The sequence below is a fragment of the Medicago truncatula genome, chromosome 7 (assembly GCF_003473485.1).
Source record: "Medicago truncatula cultivar Jemalong A17 chromosome 7, MtrunA17r5.0-ANR, whole genome shotgun sequence".
NCBI classification, from domain to species: domain Eukaryota; kingdom Viridiplantae; phylum Streptophyta; class Magnoliopsida; order Fabales; family Fabaceae; genus Medicago; species Medicago truncatula.
The window spans coordinates 34,764,069-34,784,157 of record NC_053048.1 but is presented as its reverse complement, the minus strand read 5'-3'; the positions used below and the strand labels follow the sequence as shown (position 1 = coordinate 34,784,157).

General features: G+C 31.0%; 3 protein-coding genes across 7 annotated transcripts; 1 reads left to right on the top strand and 2 right to left on the bottom strand.

The window, feature by feature from the left end:
• Positions 1-2,573: 2,573 nt before the first annotated feature.
• On the top strand, positions 2,574-6,633 carry LOC25498874 (AT-hook motif nuclear-localized protein 1). 5 transcript variants are annotated; one of them, XM_013593842.3, is made up of 7 exons: positions 2,574-2,726; positions 2,831-2,930; positions 3,700-4,100; positions 4,846-4,901; positions 5,016-5,147; positions 5,382-5,543; positions 5,969-6,633. In XM_013593842.3, the coding sequence occupies exons 3-7, from the start codon at positions 3,743-3,745 to the stop codon at positions 6,263-6,265; spliced, it is 1,005 nt and encodes a 334-aa protein (XP_013449296.1). In that variant the 5' UTR covers positions 2,574-2,726; positions 2,831-2,930; positions 3,700-3,742; the 3' UTR covers positions 6,266-6,633. The 5 variants fall into 5 exon arrangements, with proteins under 5 accessions (XP_013449296.1, XP_024627315.1, XP_024627314.1 ...); XM_024771546.2 differs by having other exon boundaries at positions 2,587-2,730; XM_024771547.2 differs by lacking the exon at positions 2,831-2,930 and having other exon boundaries at positions 2,576-2,726.
• A 3,223-nt stretch (positions 6,634-9,856) lies between these two features.
• LOC25498873 (protein cornichon homolog 3) lies at positions 9,857-12,440 on the bottom strand. The gene is made up of 4 exons (XM_024770108.2): positions 12,356-12,440; positions 11,158-11,339; positions 9,987-10,109; positions 9,857-9,893 (listed from the first exon to the last, which is right to left on the bottom strand). Exons 1-4 carry the CDS (start codon positions 12,425-12,427, stop codon positions 9,857-9,859), a joined length of 414 nt encoding a protein of 137 aa, XP_024625876.1. The 5' UTR covers positions 12,428-12,440.
• A 5,187-nt stretch (positions 12,441-17,627) lies between these two features.
• Positions 17,628-20,089, bottom strand: LOC25498872 (uncharacterized). The gene is made up of 7 exons (XM_013593840.3): positions 19,822-20,089; positions 19,686-19,742; positions 19,240-19,365; positions 18,619-18,688; positions 18,336-18,431; positions 18,091-18,204; positions 17,628-17,882 (listed from the first exon to the last, which is right to left on the bottom strand). The coding sequence occupies exons 1-7, from the start codon at positions 19,953-19,955 to the stop codon at positions 17,823-17,825; spliced, it is 657 nt and encodes a 218-aa protein (XP_013449294.1). The 5' UTR covers positions 19,956-20,089; the 3' UTR covers positions 17,628-17,822.

The window sequence follows — 20,089 nt, the reverse complement described above, 5'->3', positions numbered from 1 at the left end:
ATGTTTCATGCTTTCTATTTGTCTCCATTTTTTTAAGCTAAAATTATGAGTAGAGGTGTCTCCTACTGCACCACCCTAATCATATTAATAAAAAGATAAAATTACAAAAAAAAAAGAGGGGGACATAAACTGAAACCCTCCAAAAAACAACATAAAAGAAAGATCAAAAAAGATATAACGAACTAAAAGCAAGAGGGACCGCTATCCCCTAAAAACTAGCGAGGCGATCAGTTTGAAGAAGCAACCCTGAACCTTTGCTAGCCTCAATCATCTGTTTTGACTTCTTCTCTTTTCTTGGAAACACCAACCGAAATTGATTATCAGCCAAATCATCAATCCCTTCATTTTGAGACATATTAACTCAAGAATCACTTAAGAAATCCATAGCTTGCTGGCTGCACTAGGAGCACTGATAATCCCTAAAACTTGCATATCGTAAATAACATTTGCATTAAAATTTGACAAATTAGGATCCGTCACCACTATAGACTTGCCAAGATTTCTCAAAGGAATTGAATCTGCTATCACTTCCTTGCACGGCCAGTTGTCTTGTTGGATTTCCATCAAATCTTACAAGTCCTATAAATTTCGAGAAATGATATTTGTACAACCATTTTGTAATAATTTTTTTACAACTTTCTCTCTCATACTCACATTATCTTGTTATTCTCTCTTCCCTTTTTTCTCTATTATTTTTTACCTATCAAAAAAGAGAAAACCAAAATTATCATAAATTTCACTCCACCATTATAAGTCCTAAAATGTGTATTGTCTTTTCATTTTAATCTTTTTCTTTTATAACAGTTTTCTGTTTTCAATTATTGAACTTTCATCACGCAAAATATATTTTGTTTTATAAGAGAAGGGACTAATGACACAAAATATTTTTCTTGTTGCTGATGTAGAATGTGATATTTGTAGGCAATATAACCTTTACTTTCGTCTAAAATAAATATGGTTTTCTTTATCTTTCACGGGTGAGGCAAGTCTTTCCCAACAGAGGACTACCTGCTACAATGACCAATCCCCACTGTCACGTGCAACTGTATCTATTCAGATTTATAGTAATGAGTAATAAATATAAATCTTCTTTCTAACCACAATGTCTAATATGTACATACTTATAAAAAAATAAATATAAAACCAATAATTTATTTACGCAATAAATTTTTTTTTTCTTCAAATTTTTAAAGAGATTCAAAATCTGATGTAAGATTTTAGTTATAAAGCAAATGTTTTTTTTTTTAAAGAAACAACTTTTTAAAAAAAAATGTTTTAAAACCAGTGCCAAAATATACTTTCAAATACTCAAAACTAGAAATGTTATTTAAAGGTCTCTTGTTAAATTTAATAATCCTAGTTACGGTGAGTTCCTAAAAATATAAAGAGAGCTTAATTTTCTTAAAGCCGTTTTATGGCTACAAATTGTGCTTAGAGGAATGTCATAAACACACTCTTTTCGATATTTCTTAAAAATCGTAGTTGGGTCTAATACAATCCAACAAAATCGGATTGTGAGGATATTTATAAACATATTGTCAGACCATCTTCTATCTGAGGTGCGACTCTTAACACACCCTCCTCACAATCAACACTATTGGGGGCTTGGTTCGTGAACATAAATGATGGGGTGACCAGATAGCGGAAACTTGATAGCAGGTGGCCCAATAGATCTTGAAGAGGCTCTGATATCATCTTAGAAATCGTGGTTGGATCTAACATAACCCCACAAAACCGACTTGTGAAGTGAAAATTGCCCTACTTATAAACACATTGTCAGGTCATCTCTTATCCGATGTGAGACTCTTAACAATATTTTTCTAATATTCATTCTTTTATTAAGTAAAATTTACATGGAAACTATATATTAAAAATATATTCTATATAAAGTGGTGATAACTACATGAATTTCGTCTAAAATAGAGCTTTAAAATCGAGCACGCTGAAAATATAATAGTATAGGAAATATATTTCCTATGATCTTTATTTTGGAATTTGTAATTACATGTTGCTGTTATTTTACCTGTATATGCTATATAATATAATTCCTTAATTATTTTAAATTTCATTTTGATTTATTCTTTATTGAATAAATAATGATAAAACTATAAAAATGTATTAAAATAAGACATACACAATTTTTTAATAATTATATTTATTTCACTAAAATAATTTAAAAAATTGATAAATATGCCTTAAACAAAAGCAAAAAAAAAAAAAACGACATAATTTTATCAAAAAAAGAAAAAGAAAAAAGCAGGTCATCTGCCATAGAATGGTTGGCCATCTAACACTGACCTTGGAACTCTTATGTGAAAAAACTAAAAAAATTGTAGAAAAGATAAAAGAAAAAGAAAAAGTCACCACTCTTATTTTCCATCTAATAATATATAATTATTTTTTAAAAAACAAATTTACCATATTAGACATTGACCTAAAAAATTAAATTGCCCTCACGGACCTGAAATTGCTCTTAACTAAATTCTATTTATTGGGCTTAGCAATTTTATTAAAAAAAAAATCTTAAATATTTACCTACTTTATTACCCTTGGTTTTTTCTGCTTGACTATTATTATTTGAACATTGTTGTTGTGGTATTTATTAATTTATATTACTAGTATTAAACTTTACAGCTTTTTTCATATTAAAAAATTCCCATTTTTCAATTCAAGAAGCTTTGGAAAAATCAACCAGCCAACAGAATTTTTTTCAACTTCTGAAATTTGTAAGTAAGTTGGTTTTGAATTTCTGGGCCAGCTGTTTCTTACCTTTTTCCACTTTTTTTTTTGTACTTAATTTGATTTTCACTTTTTTATTTGAGTGAACTAGTTAAGTTGTGGAAGGAGCTTAAAGTATATCTTGACACTTGCTGAAGTGTGTGACATGTCATGATCTTTGTACTCTGAAGAATATCCAGTGTTTGATTTTGGTATGTCAAAAACAAGTGTAACTATGTTTTTTTTTCTCTCTCCTTTAGTTTTGTGTTTCAGCTTTCTGTCTTTTGAAAGTTTTGGCAAATGCTGGATATGAAACTGATTTATTTTTTCTGTTTATAGTAAAGCTTTGGATTTTTTTAATCACTTTTACACTGTTTTCAGCTTAAGGTTAAGAATTATTTTAAGTAAGGTAGTTGTTTAACCAAAAGTTTTATGGATGTTTAGTTGAATTTTTTTATTTTTAATCATGTTTTCAGAATTTTCTTAGCCAAGTTGTTTTTTATATCATAAATTTACAAAATATCTCACTAAATTTTTTTAATGGTTATTTTTTATTTTTGTCCTTTGTTAGAAGATTAATTTATGATTTCACTGCTTCAAAGTTGAACACTTGAAAGGAAACAACTTTGTTGTTGTTTGTGTTTTTTTTTTTTTAATTTAATGAAGTTAAAAATAGATCTATGATAATTCAGCTAAACAAAAACCCTTTGATGTGTTTTTCACTTACTCTTCTCTACTTTTTAGCATGTTCAAGAAGGTTTATTACATTTATGGGCTTGTTCAAGGTGCTCAATTTTTATATGCAATAATGAGACTTGTTTTATATATTAAGACATTTGCTTTACCTCGTGAGTTTAGCGCAAGTGGTTCGTGCGTAGTATGCGAGTGTTGTAAATCCCAGATTACTGAGTTCGATTTCTATTCGTAAAAGTATCATTTGCTTTCTAAGTACATTTTAAATTGGTTTTTGGCATCATGCAGATTTTGGTTTGACTGTATTAAGAGGGAATAGTTTGATATTTGCATGGAGGGGAGAGAAGGAAACAACACTGGAGTAACAGTGATAGGAGCAGAAGCTCCATCAACTTATCATATGGCACCAAGGAGTGAAGCTCCAACTCAACATGTAACTGCTCCTGAATCAGGAAATGTGGCTCTTACTGTTTCGCCTGTGAGTCTGGGAATGGATGGAGGAACACTTAAGAAGAAAAGAGGTAGACCAAGGAAATATGGGCCAGACGGGTCGGTTACTGCTGTGGCATTGTCACCGTTGCCAATCTCGTCTTCAGCTCCTTTTTCTAATGAATTTTCATCCGGGAAGCAGGGGAAACCGAAGGGAATGGAGTTCAAGCAGTCAAAAAAAGCCGGAGCTGATCCTCTAGGTATTTTTGATTTGATAGTTTTAGTGTTACTGAGGGGTAACCCTGGCGCAACTCGTGAAGTTGTTGTCATGTGACTGTAAGGTCACGGGTTCAAGTCCTAGAAACAGTCTCGTGTAAAAAAACAGGGTAAGGTTGCATGCAATACACCAAATGGTGGGACCCCTTCCCGAATCCTGCATATGCGAGAGCTTTAAAGTACCACCCTTTAGTGTTACTAATCATGAACGTTGGTCATCCTTCTTAAAACGCTTTCAGTGTCCCTTAGCTCACCAACTGAGCTATCTGCGAGGGATGTTGCTGTCAAAATTATGTGCCACTGACATGGTTTAATGGTTTTGTTTTTGTCTTTGTTGTTACCAACCATAGCATGTTGGCGAAATTATTTTTCTTGCTTTTTCACTTCATTTAATTGCAGAAAAATGCTCTCATTTTTGTTTATTTATACCTTAAGAAGTCATCCTGTTGTATTAAAGTGAAGTGAAACAATTCAATTTGACGATGTTTCCCTTCTTTGAAAGTTGATCTGTGTCAACAAGAGAGTGTTGAACAAACATTTAAGGTGTATTCTATGTATGTATTATTTTCTGTGTTACATGGCAATTTTATCCAGAGTAAAAAACTAAACCAAACATAAGATACAACTTATGTGTTTAAATTGTCTACCAACTTTGCTTTTTATGGACATTATTGCTTAATTTAAACATCAACTCAGTTCTCTTAATAACTATTGTTGTTACTTCTGAAGGTGACTCGGTCGGCACCAATTTTATGCCGCATATCATTACTGTCAATGCTGGTGAGGTACGCTTGAGAGATAACATATTCTTTAAATTAAAAATATGCATCTAATGTTAATTCTTCATTGGGAAGAAACAAGTATGTCATATTATTTACTTCACTCTTTTATTGTTTCAGGACATTACAATGAAGGTTATATCCTTTTCGCAACAAGGACCACGAGCTATATGCATCCTGTCTGCTAGTGGCGTGATTTCAAATGTTACGCTTCGTCAGCCTGATTCTTCTGGCGGAACTTTGACCTATGAGGTGATGCTCATTCTTTTAAGTTTCAAACTTCAGTTTTTTATATTTACATCTTTAATGTCGGTTGAAAGTACAAACTTAGAGCAACATACATGTAGAAATTACAGTAACTTTGTAGTATAACCTCAGTATAAGTTCAACATTCATGTGGAAACCATAGTTTTTCAGTTCCATTGATTATTGGTATGAATTTTCTTTTGATTGATACAAAATATCATGTTTCATTTTATCCCCTAGGGTCGTTTCGAGATACTTTCACTGTCCGGATCATTCATGCCTACCGACAACCAAGGAACAAGAAGCCGGTCTGGTGGAATGAGTGTTTCTTTGTCAAGCCCTGATGGTCGTGTCGTAGGCGGTGGAGTTGCCGGTCTTCTTGTAGCTGCCACTCCTGTGCAGGTAAATATTTCTCACCCTATCCTTATTATGGTACTAAAGATAATCATGTACACTTATTTTTGTCGGTAGGGTTTCAACGGGGGATGATTTGGTTGTTAAGATTGTACTCATGGTAATCTTCAATGTGTAGTATAATGTGCAATTTATTTAAAGGTTAAACAAGTTTGACATCGCATTTATCCATTTGGGGCCTGTTTGGATCGACTTATTTGAAACTTACTACTACTGGCATAAGAACTTGTGAGCCTGTTTGAGAGAATTTACGGAAACAACTAATGACATGTCCATAAGTTGTTTTCAATTATCCGTTAGGTCTCCAGGATTGCTTATGAAAACAACTTATAGCTTATACGAAACAGTTATATGATAAGCATTCAATTAAACTATTTATCCTAACAAATGCATTATATTCTGTATTTTATCAGGTGGTTGTTGGAAGTTTTCTGCCAAGTAACCAACAAGACCAGAAAATAAAGAAGCCAAAATCTGACTATGCATCACCTACCATTACCGAACCTATTGCAGTGTATTCAGCACCTCCGTCAACCAATGGTGAAAGGATTGATGTAATGAGTGGACATCTACTTCAAAATCCGGGAACATTAAACACAAATCTTACTTCTCCCTCGGCCTTTCGCCGAGAAAACTGGGTTAACATGCACACCATGCCGGACTCAATGAAGTCTGCAACTGATATTAACATATCTTTGCCAGATAATTAAAGACGATAATCAACCCGCAATCGCGAATCCTCCGGTGTTGCTGACTACATTCATGACTGATGAGCTATTTATTTAATGTTTCCAGTGTTGTCATGTAGATTGTTTCAAACCTGCTATCTATTGTCTAATTACCTTAGGATGAAGTAGTTGACTAAATGTTGTATGTTGCAGCTATGTTTCTTAATTTTTATTTGTCTAGTAGAGTTCATGATTAAGTCCTCTAGTAAGGTAGGTAGATGCTGTAATGTGCAAGTATTATGAGTAGGCTAATTTGGATGTAATGAATATCTGCTACAATCTAAATTTGTTGAAGCTTAATTTGATGTCACAAGCTTCAATCTTTAAATTTTACGAGCTTAATTTTGATACACTTTGTGTAAAAAGTTTTGCACCGTCGACAAATCATGACCATTCATATGTACGACTTTACAAGTAGTTATTATTGAAGTATAATGTTTTTAACTATTTAACGATTATGATAAATTAACTGTGTACGAAATTTTTATGCCGACGATGCATATGAAATCTTTTTTTTTCTTTTCTTTCTCATTAGTATAGCATCATATTTTCCTAAATCTACATGTTTTAATGTGTATATTATTTCCTCTAAAAAAAGTGTATACTATTACATATTAGAAAGAAAAAGAAATAGGTTTGGCATATAGGAGCAAATGTGGTATTGCAACTTTAATATGATTCAATGTTTCTCAACTGCATGTTTTAATATTATTCAATGTTGTTTATAATTTTAATTCATGGTAGGTATTATTTTTAATAAAAGATGAACATTGAACAGTGATCATAATGGAGCACATGCTAGTATTTTGAAAAGGACATAGTACTATACATTTCTATTAAAAAATTTGGAAAATGAAGGAAAATAAACTTGGATAAAGGGTATGAAAATGATTTATAAGTGTTGCTTGTGTCCATTAAAATAAGCCATATTGGAGCATACAATTTGCATGTGTTAAATACCAAGATCCAAGAAACCCCGTGAAATCATTTTCATGTCTCTTTGATTTAGATGGTAACCAAACAATATGACACGACAGGGACAAGCCATGTGGAGTTGTGGTTTCCTTTGACACCCTTTCTAAATGCATTTTGCCAACATAAGTTACTCTTGAGTACTCTCTTGTTATCTCTTATTATAATAAGATTAAAATAAGAACTTAAGAAGATTCAGTTTGAGATTTCATTGTTCTAACATCTTTTCAAACTTTACATGCATTAATAATTTATTTACAAAATTACCTCTATTTAATTTTCTATTTAGAGATATAATGTTCTGTTACTTATGATATCATTAAATGTAAAATTAATTCTTAAAAAATAATTCACAATTTTGATAAATTTGATGCTACAACTAATTTTGTTAATATCCTTAAATTTTGTAAATGAATCTTATAATAAAGACCAAGGATTGTACCAATAAATAAATAAAGACCGAGAAAGTACTTTGTTGGATAGTTGCATTTAGCTTAGATGAGTTTTCAAGATGTTAGACAACTAAATGGTTGGAATGAGAAGAAAAATTATTCTAACAATTAACTACTAATATTTACCATTAAAAAAATATTGTAAATTAACCAAAATAAACATTTTTTCAAAGATTCGTACATTACCTCAAATGACAGTTAATACGAGAAGAATGAGTTATTTTGCTTATAATAAAGATGAAAAACGTGAAAGCTACTTTAAGAAAAAACAAGAACTTTTTTTTTTACTTCAAAATGTTTATAACATTTCATTAATAGCATGTTGTACATAAAAATTTAAAAACTAACTAATCGTGTGTCTAAACATGCAAAAATCATTTCATTAGGGTGTGTTTGGATTGAGGGTTTAGGAGAGGAAGGAAGGGGAGGGATCACTTTTATTTATTTTTAATCACGAACAATGTAAAATGTTTTTTGTTTTAAATAAATTAAGTGTTTTTGAAGTATTATATGATCATTTATCAGGTTGTTAATTCAATTTTCTAAAAATCATTTTATAATGTCCGTAATTTAAAAAAGAAAAGTGAGTTCTCCCCTCCCTTCCCCTCCTAAACCTTCAATCCAAACACACCCTTAGTTTACATCTTAATCAACTCTACACGGGAATTACCATATAAAGACCTAAAAAGACAAGGCAACTACTAATGATACCACTAAATTTAGAGTCATCATGTTTGTTGCCGTGGAATGAATAACAACTCTCTTAGAATCTAGTAGCTCGTTGTTCTTGAGGCTTTGGTTCTTATAGTTTCTGTGAGTAATGGACAATGGTTCTTGATAGTTTTTGTTTAAACGTAAGAATGAATAAGTTGAAGTGAAAGCCAGTTTAGTCAAAATAATTGATTCTTAGAGATGAATAATTCGAAAAAGTAAAAGTGAAAGCCAGTATTATAGAACAATAACAACGCCGTAGCGTAGCATCATGCTTTAAAAGCATTGAATAAAAAGATAACTTTTTGTTAACATGTTTGTTAGGCATGAAAAACATCTTAGTCATCCTAATGTGTTAGGTCTCATAATTAGTTGCTGTATATTTTTTATTTAAAATTACTGTTCTCCCTTTCAAAATTTTCCATTTCTTTGATCTAGTAGGAATTAATTTACGCTCGACATTTTTCAACAGTAGTTAGTTAACTCATACCGACACTTTTATAATCAATTGAACAATTAGGTTCTTATTGAACTCCCTCCATTATAAAATATAAGCAAAGTAATAATTAAAAGATTAATTCATATAGCTAATTACATTTTTGTTTATATTTAATTTTAGAAGGAGTAATATTCTTTTTCGTTGTTGGGACCACTAGTTTTTGTATTTTGACATTTTTGTTCCTCAAATTTATGCATACCAATCCACTCTTTTTTTTTTTGAGTAGTAACTGTTGTTTTAACACTTACAGTATTTTTTTTAAATGGTGTTGTTTTAACACATGTTATTCATAATTTGTTTGAGTTTTCTTCATTTACATATTTATCTTATCATCATATGATATAAATACTAAATTTTTGGAAGAGTTTATAAAAAAATAGCCTATTATATGTACACAAATTGTTTGGAAACTTATTATTTAATTGACAAAAAGTATAAGTGAGTTAAATCCTAGAGACTTGTAAGGTTTCAAAGTTTTAATACACAAAGAACACTTACAAATATACTTGGATACTATCCGCCATGGATATTCCCACATTGCTAGCAAAATTCAAACACACATTTTTGTGGAATATAAGAAAATTTCCTACCAATTGTACCTAAATAATTATCATCTAAAAATACTTCATCTTTTTCATGTCTAGAGTACTCCAACTAACAGAAACAATCTAAAACTTCACCTATGTATCACAACTACTCAACCTCCACTTTCTAGTAAGCCCAGCTCATCATGCATGACTCTCACCACAGTTCTAGTCCATTGAATTCGGTTCAAAAGACGAACTCGCTCGCGAAAGTATTGAATGTCTCAGCCTGCAGTAACTTCTTCGATATTCCAAGAATTTGATTAGCTGATATATTAATGCAAAGAATAACATAACACAACCTTCAAACACAGGTATTGGAAACTTACAGCAGGCTTTGAAGGTTAGCCACCGGTTAATACACTTCGTCGTCGGTAAGGGACCAAACCAAGCTAAAATTTATTGAAATGAGAAAACAGTCACCAACTTTTCATTTGAAATGATGCATGATAGTTCAAAAAACAATGCACTTCTAATGACAATACCTCAATATGGAAAAGAAAAATAGCACAATAAGATGTGCAACTTTGAACAAGCGTTTCTTTTTCTCGAAATTCAGCTTACTATAGATTTCAGTTACATCGGTGTAGTGCTGTCTTTTGATGTACCTGATATTAGCTTTCGAGTCAAATAAGGCTAAAAATAATGTAAATAGGTACTAACAACTCATTTCAAACTGAGAATTTTTGACACCGAGGATGATAGTTTTCTAGTTTTGCGACCTTGTGTTTGTGTATAGCATATATTACTTTTTTTTAAAATAGGTATAGCATAATTAATAACTATACACTAAGAGTGTAAATAGGTTTACATAGCGTTTTGAGTAATATTATGATATGACAAGATGAATTATGATTGAAAATTATTGCAAGACCTATTTACAATGAAGCAAATAGTTCTTACACTCTGATATTCTATATCAAAATATGTCTCAGAAGTGTTTGAGGGCCTCATTATTCTGAAAAATTGAAGGTAACATTGATTAGAGATAAGGCTTTAAAAGAGTTTATAAAGCTTAAACAATTGTCACTTCATAAGTCGAATTTTGTAGGGATGAGTTAGGCCTAAAACCTAATGTGGTGTCAATTTCTACAATAAATGCCCAATAGCCTTGGACACGAATAGGTGTATTGGAAAAAGTCCAAGTCCAGTATTGGCTAGTGATGCAACTTAAATAAAGCTTTCGCAATCCTCTCTTTACAATTCGATTTTATGGGACTAAGTTATACCTAAAATCTAAGAGTCGCAATTATGTTTAGAATTTTGAGGGTCTTTTCAAGAATATCCCTCAAATCATAGGGTTGGATTTAGACTACACCCTTCATGTAAAAGAATTTTAAGAATAACTATTGTCTTTTTACTAAACTCTATAGTTATAATATCATAAAATAATTTCAGTATTGTCAATCGCAGATTGTGGGAAATAGCGGTTTGTTCAAATTCCACTATGTTACAATGTTATAGCACTGCCATAACCGCTATTTGACAACACTTTATATTATATCATATATCGCGGAATAGTACTGGTTTGTTAAAATTCCGCTATGCAACTGTGCTGCTATAGCCACTATGTGGCAGCACAAATAAAGACCTGTGAGTTTAACATGAATGGATAAGTAGAACACAAACTTGTTTAAGAAGTAACAGAAAACTTACATGCTCACATTGTAATACAGGCAAGGGAGAGCTATCAAGAATATAAACCAATGTCCTGCTATTAGATTGAGAAAGCAGAAGATTGCCATTATCAAAAACTCTGGCAAGATAACATAGTTTACTCGAGATGTTGAATCATATGGATTGATATAATCAAATTCCAAGTCCACCAACAATATAAGCTGCAATCAAAATTTTCAAGGGATGTTAAAAATAATTCAAAAATAGTTAGCAGCAATTTGGTCTTATGCACTTAGATAGCAAATAAATTCCGGCCGTAAGTTCAAACTATATGGACATGGAGGAGTTAAGGAAATAGTGATGAATGATGATTAATACATCTGATGAAGCATGCACATAGCGAGATTCAGACCAATGCAGCACTCATTGTTTGTTTGGTTATGCGGTGACGAATATTGATTTTGAATTAATTAATTTTGTAAAATTGATTTCAACTGAAATTGAGTTGAATGTCAAGTGGTTTCTGTTTAGATACATTTTGTGAGTTGAAGTGTTGAACAATACATTTGCGTGTGAAAATCATGCTTGAAGCCAAAAACTATACAAATCCTAGCTTCAAATCACTTGTTGCTCTCTCTATGCTGAAACTAAACACAATCATACAAATCCTTCATTCCAGAAAATTGTTCTAAAAACCATTTTAAAGTAAACAGTGTTAAAAAACTCTTTTCCATAGAAAATTTTCAATATGTATAAATATGAAAAATTAAATAGGCAATTGGTACCTATGAAGCACCGAAACCACATAGGCACGGCGGTGTCAGACACTAATACTTGTTGGACACCAGACACACCTTAGATCATAAGTGTTGGTGCAAATTAAACATTTGATAAACTAGACATTATATCCAATTGCCTATTTAATTTTCCAATTGAAATTTCATGTCCTTATACCCTCAATTAAATCGCTTATTCAACTATATAAACATTTCTTTTTGTATTGAAAAACACTGGATGTGAAAAAATTAAAATAGAAAAACCAATTAGAATTGAAACAGAAAAAAAAAAAATGATTCGTTCAACTTGAACAAGAATTTGTGACTGCATGATCATGTTTATCAACAAAAAAACAAGAAAGGGCATGATCAATGAATACAATTCTAAATAAAAAGAAAAGGGTTGTCGTGAAAATATTATTAGTATTGTAACAAAGATGAGAATGAATGAATGTACGTACCTGGTAACCAAGGAGAACAAGAAGGGTCAAAATAAGAACAAACGTTGATATCCAATACAACACTTCCGCCATCACGTCCACTGCTGCTGCATGCGTTCCTCCTTCCTTCTGTAACTTCCTTCTTTTGTGGAAACCACCTCGTTTTTGTGAGAAAAAAAAAAAAACTATCTACCAACATTATAATATTCTTAAAAACAAATTTGTTTAAAGGTAGTAATGAAAAATTCAACTAAAAAAAAATCATGCATTTCTTTGTACCAATAAAAAAATCATGCATTTCCTTTATATTTTACTATCTATACTACATCTAAAAAAGTAGACTGCTTTAGGCTGACTTTTCTTCTTTTAAATTTGACAATAAAAATGTTTATTTTGTTAGTGTCATTCAAAAAGATAAGAATTTATATTATATTTGTTATCTTTTTTTTAAAGATATTATATTTGTTATATTGTTGGTATTATTCAAAAAGATAAATTTAATTTGTTACAATATAAAAGTGCAAAATATTTATTATATATACCTATGTTTTTTTTCATCAAAATCAAATTAATTCCTTAAAAAAAATCAAAATCAAATTAATTTTAATGAAAGTTTCATAAAAACTATTCTTCCTAATCTATACGAATTGACGCAATAAATATTTAATTACTTTGTTATAATATGAAAATGAAAAATATTTATACCTATAATTTAATTAAAATTTCACACAAACTAATGTTCGTTTTAATAATAACACCTATGATTTTAATATACTTTTTCACATAAACTAATTATTATTTAAACTTTTTTTTTGCATTGGGTATTGGCATTTGTCCTCCCAATTTTTTTTGTTTTTGTTTTTTAATAATACTCTTGTTTTATAAATAAAATTACTTTTAAAAATAGAAAGAAAAAAAAAACAAAAATATTGAAAATAGACGTAGAAGTGCAATATGTCGCTATAAAAAACTATAAAATAAATAGAGATAATTATATTGACTCCCCTGAGGTCAACGTAAATACAACAAACACCCCCTCAATTTTCCGAAAAAATCATTCACCTCCCATGTCGCTAGAACCGTCCAAATTCCGTTAGAGAGAAAAGGTTAAACACACTATTCTAGAAATGATATTCCTCACTCTCTGAATGGAAAACCCAAAGACGTGAATCAATAAACACTCGAGTATATGAAACTAGGTCATCAAAAGCAATCTTAGTTTTTTATTAAAAAAAATCATCAAAATATTCTTTAATCCTTTTCCAAGTATATAAAGTGAAGTTGCCTCTACAACAATCTTTAATCCTTTTTCTCAAAAAACCAATCTTACATCCTCTCAAATCAATCAATTGAAAAACTGAATCCCCACTACCATTTCCAACTGAAATTCCTAAAATTCCGATGCAAGATTTAACTCACGCGCCTTTGGACGGTGGCGTGAGTTAAGTCACGCATTTTTGGCCGGTGGCGCATGTTAACTCACGCAGTATGGACGGTGGTTCATGCACCAAGAACATATTTTTTGAACGACTTTTGACTTTTCTTAATTGATTTTACACGTTTTTTTACACGTTTTTAACTGCATTTAGTGTAGTTAAAACCTAGTTATCCTAAACAACCTATAAATACCCTTCCAACCTTCACTATTTCTCACACTTTCTCACATTCTCTCCTCCTCACTCTCCTCCCTCCTCTTCTTTCTACAACAACAATGTTGTTTTTTCATCCTTGACTTTCATAGAAAGAGGCATCTTTGAAGATTTCAAGAGGTTACTTTGAACTTGAGATGATTGGTGAGAAACCTTCCTTCTTGGGGTAAAATGAATTAGATTTAGTTTTACCACAGGGAGGTAGATTTTCTAGTGGTTTTTTACTGCAGATTTAGTTTTACTCCATTGTAAATGTATCCATTATTTTAATAAAATGAGATTATATTCTATTATTTTCATTCCTTTATTTTTGTTTATATTTACATTTATTTTATAATTGCGCATTGAATAAATAAATTCGAATAAAGTGAATTCGAATATGAAATAAATAAATCTGAATAAAGACTAATTAAACACATCGTAAATTCGAATAAAAATTACGTATTGAAAAAATAAATTCTAATAAAGACTAAATAAAATCAACGTGAATTCGAATAAAATTTTCTTATTGAATAAATAAATTCGAATCAAGACTAAATAAACCTAGCGTGAATTCGAATAAAAATTGCGTATTATAAATTTTAACAAAGTGACACAATTACATTAAATCTATATTACATTACATTATCCCTAAATATATATGGTATCATCTTGATGTTGGATTTAAATTTATTTCTTGAAAGTTTGCGCAAAACGTCAGAACTGAAGTGTCATATACTTATTTAGTGTAAAAATTTGCAAGTTTGTTTAAAAACTCAAAAGAATGAAGAGAACAACACATGTATCCTACAAAATCATCTATATAGGTTTTCACATTGAATTCCCTTATATAAGATGAATCATCACAAAAATGAATGCATTCCAAGAGGTTGCTTTAAGCTGAATCTTACTGCACTGCCAACTGACAAGATTCAATTGACAGATGAGCACGATCTAGTTCAAAGAAACCTCTTAGAGGTGCATTCCCGTCAATTTAGGGATGGCAATGGGTACCCAATGGGCAGGGTACAATAGTACCCATCCCCATACCCGCGTTTGTAAAAAATACCCGTACTCGAGCTCGTACCCTCGTGGACAACAACTTTAATGTCTTTCCTCATACCCTATGGGTACTTAAGTGCCCATACCTGCACCCATTACCTGCACTTTAACCATGAAAAGACAATAAAAAACACCACAATTGAAATAAAATTATGATCCAAAAAATTTCAAATCAACTAATAAAATAGTATAAATTGTAGTATTTAGCCAAATAAAAAAACATCCAAAATATCCCTAGAAAGAAAGAAAAAATAGATATTTTACATCAATTATACGTTAAAAAGTTGCAGTTACATGTTAAAGTCATAATAAATTGTTACTAAAGTCTTTATTAAGTTGCATTAAGCTGTTTTAGGGTTAGGCTTAAATAGTTAAATATATTAATGAATTAATTAATTGTGCACAAAAAATAAATAAATTATTTATCATATTATATAAATACATATATGCGGGTTACGGGGCTGGGTAGTACAGTGCCCATATCCATTTAAATTTGCGGATAATTACCCATACCCAAACCCGGACCTATGAAAGCGGGGTTTTACCCTACCCATAGCGGGTATTTTTTGCGGGTGCCCATAGGGTCTGGGTCCTATTGTCATCCCTACCCGTCATGACATAAATGAAAGCATTCCAGGAGGTTTGAGTTTAATCTTACTGCCCTAGCAACTGACTAGTTTCAATTGACAGAGGAGCACGATCAATCTCAAAGGAACCCTTTGAGGTGCATTCCCTTCCGTGACACTCATCCTATATGAAGGAATTCAATGTGAAAACCTATATAGTTGATTTTGCAGAATACATGTTGTGTTCTCTTTATTCTTTTGAGTTTTCAAATAGACTTGCAAACCTTTACCCTAAGTATACTACACTTTAATTCCGACATCTTCAGTAAACTAACAAGAATTAAACTTAAATTCCAACAAAATAAAGACACTACATAATAATGATGTTACCTAATCACGATGTTCTGGCGGAATCAAACTTTTGAGAATATCTTCAGACGATCTCAGCAACGTGACAAACATATCGATCCACAGGAACATGTTGTGCTGCCAAAAAATCGAGAACATGCTCCTCGCGTCGTCGTCGTTCTTTAATTCTAGCCGATGAAACGTTATTCTTCCGTCGTCCAACGTTGGATGTTCATACCAAATGTATTACACCCTCCTTGTGTCGCCGGGGTTGAGACCTTGGTTGATTTCATCTAGTTGATCCTTAAGACCTTTTAACGTGACATTAATGTACCGAACCTTGAACATATGGGGATTCCCACTGTTGAAGCGAATGCAAACATTGAACAAATCAGTCATTGTTTCAAACCTACACCATAAAATATTAAACAATCAATGAAAAACCCATTCAAACATTTAATCAAACACTTGAAGTGCAAATTATACATAAACCCTAAAACTCATTACTACAACATAAACATGCAAAATCTAAACAATTAAACAATATAAGTCATTTACATGTAACATTGTATCATTTCTTACAAAAAAAAATCTAATTTAAGAGAAAAATTCAAACATATCAACATAAAAAGGTTAATGGTGTTTGATTATGAAAACTTACTTGTTATTGGAGTGTTGTTTGATTTGAAGTTGAAGGAATTTCGGATTTGAATTATTTGAGAGAGATTTTAGGATTTTATATGGGAAATGAAGAAATGAGGTACTGTTTGCTATTAAAACAGTACGCAGCGTGACTTAAGTCACGCAGATTTAAAACTAACGTAAGTTAATTCACACAGAGAGATTTTAGAAATTTCAGTAAAAAATGAGTAAAATGTGTTGGGTAAAGAGCAGAATTACAAGATTTATATAAGATCTTAAACCTAACAGCAGCCCCTGTTTAGAAAATTAATTACATTGTTGGATAGGATTCAATTCAAGTCGAGGAACAACAATTCAAATTTTCCTTTTGTTAGTTTTCTAAGCAACCAACGAAAATAGGAACACAGAAAAGGAACAACAATATCATACCTCTTTACATTGAGAAATAAGTATAATGGTCGTCAATAAGGGTGTTAGGCAAAGGGGTCTCACACGTGATTTATCAAATAAATAAGGGAGGTTTGTGCATATTGAAAAAAATAAAGGGGATGTTTCTTTCATTTACATAAATTTCAGGGGAGGTCCATGAAACTTTCTCAAAAAATTACATTAAAAGTTGTACTTTCACTTGCGTATTTTTCCTAATCATGTTTTAGTGCCCCTTTTTGTTCCATATATAATCACTTTGGGTTGACCCTTTAAAAAACATTACTTTTAGCCTACCCTTATGTTCAAAATCTCACTACACACATAAGATTTTACCCTATACTCTTGCATTATCCCTATAAACCATAAAAATTTCAATTTTATCCATTTTGTAAATTGACTTCACCCCACAATATTTCCAATATATAAAAGATTTATGAAAACAACATATTAAACAAGTTTTTTCAAATGTCAGAATGAAAATGGCAAAGAAAGCAAAATTAAACAATTTCTTGGCAATTGAAAAACACATTACATGTGAAAAAGGAAAAGAATGAAGAATTGGAAGCAAACCTCCAGCATATGAACTATGAAGGATGTCATAGAACCTCATTAACCCACTTGAAAATAAAACAGACCAGTTGAAATTAATCTCCAAAAATACCCAATTTTATTTTCAATTGAATCTATAATAAACCTGTTTAGGTGAAATTGTAAACATCTTAACTAATGAATGACAAAGACAAAAAAATAATTTCACTCCAATATCTTGCTCATATTGAGTATTGGGATACAACGTATATATGTGAATGATCGTTAACTAGTCATTGAGTCTTGAGATGCCCATCCTCTCTTTTGCAACTCTAGTCGCAACGCCTGTCACATAGTCAAAAATCTCGATTGTTAGATCACGATCATATGATTTATATTTTAATATATATGTTAAAGTTGATTTAATGAAATTAAAATACGAGTAGTCTGATCTTTTCCAACGATTGAGGATCACTACATAGCTACAACATGTACTTAGGCTATAGACAATCTTGATCTGTAGACACACACATAAGTCACAATGAGATTGTACCTTGATTCTTCTTCTATTCACATCAAAATCAAAATTCCCAACCCTTGCTGCTGATCGATACTCAACAATTGAGTCCTTATCTTGTGGAAACCAGAACTCAACATCATCCACAAACTGTTTGAATACTAAAAAAATTGTTAAAGTTGGTTCTTTATAACCCAACAAAAGTCTTAAAATACTTGTTAGCATAAATTTATAAATAATAAGGTAAATTTCATTATGAGAGAATTAAATTACGCACATACCCCCAAGATTGGGCTTTGGTACTCCACCCTAAGATAGTCTTCAGTCCTGTCTACTATCCTTGGTGTAAAATTTTCTGGTGGTATTGTTGTTTCTATCTGGAAAATCACAAATAAATATAGTTTTTCTTAAACTTTATTAATTTGAAAATTCATCAGGAGCGACATTCTTATAAATCAATATACACTCATTAAAATGTCACGGCATTATGGTGTTAAAATTTTGTGAAAATGATTGATGGAAACAATTGTAGATGAAAAATTAATGATTTTAGATGAAAATTACCACATCTATCAATTCTTCAATTGCTTCTTCTCTGCTTACACGATCTTTCCTACCTTCAGGGTTGTAGTTCCTGTAGATTGATAAAATTATCTATAAATATTAACTTTTTAAATTCATTGTGTAATTAATGTATCCTGTCTAGTAAATAATTCAATAAAGTATAAATTTTGAATTTTTTTTACTACTATAGTGTAAACTTTCGAGACTTTTTTTTTACACAACTTTCGAGACTTGTTGAAAATAAAACTTTGAGACTGCATTAAATTTATATGGAAAATTGAATACACAAAAAATGAATCTTGGTCAAGGAAAAGAATGAATTTATCACATTTTTTTAAAGGGATATACAAATTCTCAGCACCCAACCCTAACGTTGCACCTTTTCAACTTCACATGACTAATTCAGATTCAAAACATGGTAAATTATTCAATGAGCACCATTACCAATTAATAGCAATTCAAACCAAAATATTAATGTGATGAAAATTAAGGTCACATAAAATGCAGTCGTTCCAAATTTTCAATAACAAAGTTTAGCAAATTTAGGACAATCCCATGTGTAAAATAATAAACCTAAACTAATTAGTAAAAATTTCAAAGAACGTTTAAAAGAAAGTTTACCATGGAGGAGCGTAATGATTGAGATTAGTGACATCTTCAGAGGTTGAAATGCAGTTCTTTGTTAATGGACACAGTGCCAGTGATGGTGGATTATTCTGTACTCCAAGATATGCTGGCTTTTTACCACTGCACCAAATATAAAAATAAACTAATTAAATGTATTTTTATTTCCAATATAAAAGACAGAAATCAAAATTTCTTAAAGTTAAACTTACTCTAATTTTAGTAACCAAACAAAAAACTTAGTCTAATTTTTCCGTGAAGAGCAAGAAATCACTTCTACTAAGCAAAACGAGCACGTAATCAAACTTCACCACATATTTTTTTTGGACATATATAAACAACATGAAACAATATTAAAAAAAATATATAGAAAAAAACTCAAATATTATATGCTAAAAGATTATTTAGTCTATGATCAATATTGTATCATTGTAATTACATACCTCAAGTTGAAGAGGGCACCAATGGTTGCTAACTCTCCACTCTTCAATATAAGCTCTCTTAAAGATAGAGAAAATATAAATTAATATGAGATGGACATGCATGATATGAATACAAATTAGAGAAATGAGTGAGAACCTTCGTTTGATTTGGTGACCCTTGACATTCTTATGCTTATGAGAGAGATGAAACTGAGGAAAACATGAAACAACAATGTTTTGCCTTAGGGTTTGAGTAGTGTTGAAGTTGCAAAAGGTGCTAGAGAGTGCCATGGATGAGAGAGAACAGACTGCACTTGAAGGAGTAAAATGAAGTTCAATTTATAGTGAATTTTCATAAGTAGCAATTTATAATGAATTTTGTTAGTAGCAATGTTTTTAATATAGGCACCGCACTACTGTGTAAA

Excerpts from the sequence above, each read along its gene's own strand:
- LOC25498872 (XM_013593840.3), bottom strand. The coding sequence starts at position 19,955 with ATGGCACTCTCTAGCACCTTTTGCAACTTCAACACTACTCAAACCCTA. Across the intron at positions 19,743-19,821 it reads GGTCACCAAATCAAACGAAG|AGAGCTTATATTGAAGAGTG; the intron begins GTTCTCACTCAT and ends TCTATCTTTAAG. Across the intron at positions 18,432-18,618 it reads TTGAAGAATTGATAGATGTG|ATAGAAACAACAATACCACC; the intron begins GTAATTTTCATC and ends GTGATTTTCCAG.
- LOC25498874 (XM_013593842.3), top strand. The coding sequence starts at position 3,743 with ATGGAGGGGAGAGAAGGAAACAACACTGGAGTAACAGTGATAGGAGCA. Across the intron at positions 4,101-4,845 it reads AGCCGGAGCTGATCCTCTAG|GTGACTCGGTCGGCACCAAT; the intron begins GTATTTTTGATT and ends TTACTTCTGAAG. Across the intron at positions 4,902-5,015 it reads TTACTGTCAATGCTGGTGAG|GACATTACAATGAAGGTTAT; the intron begins GTACGCTTGAGA and ends TTATTGTTTCAG.
- LOC25498873 (XM_024770108.2), bottom strand. The coding sequence starts at position 12,427 with ATGGCGGAAGTGTTGTATTGGATATCAACGTTTGTTCTTATTTTGACC. Across the intron at positions 10,110-11,157 it reads CTGTATTACAATGTGAGCAT|GTACATCAAAAGACAGCACT; the intron begins GTAAGTTTTCTG and ends AGCTAATATCAG. Across the intron at positions 9,894-9,986 it reads TTTTTCTTTTCCATATTGAG|CTTGGTTTGGTCCCTTACCG; the intron begins GTATTGTCATTA and ends AATAAATTTTAG.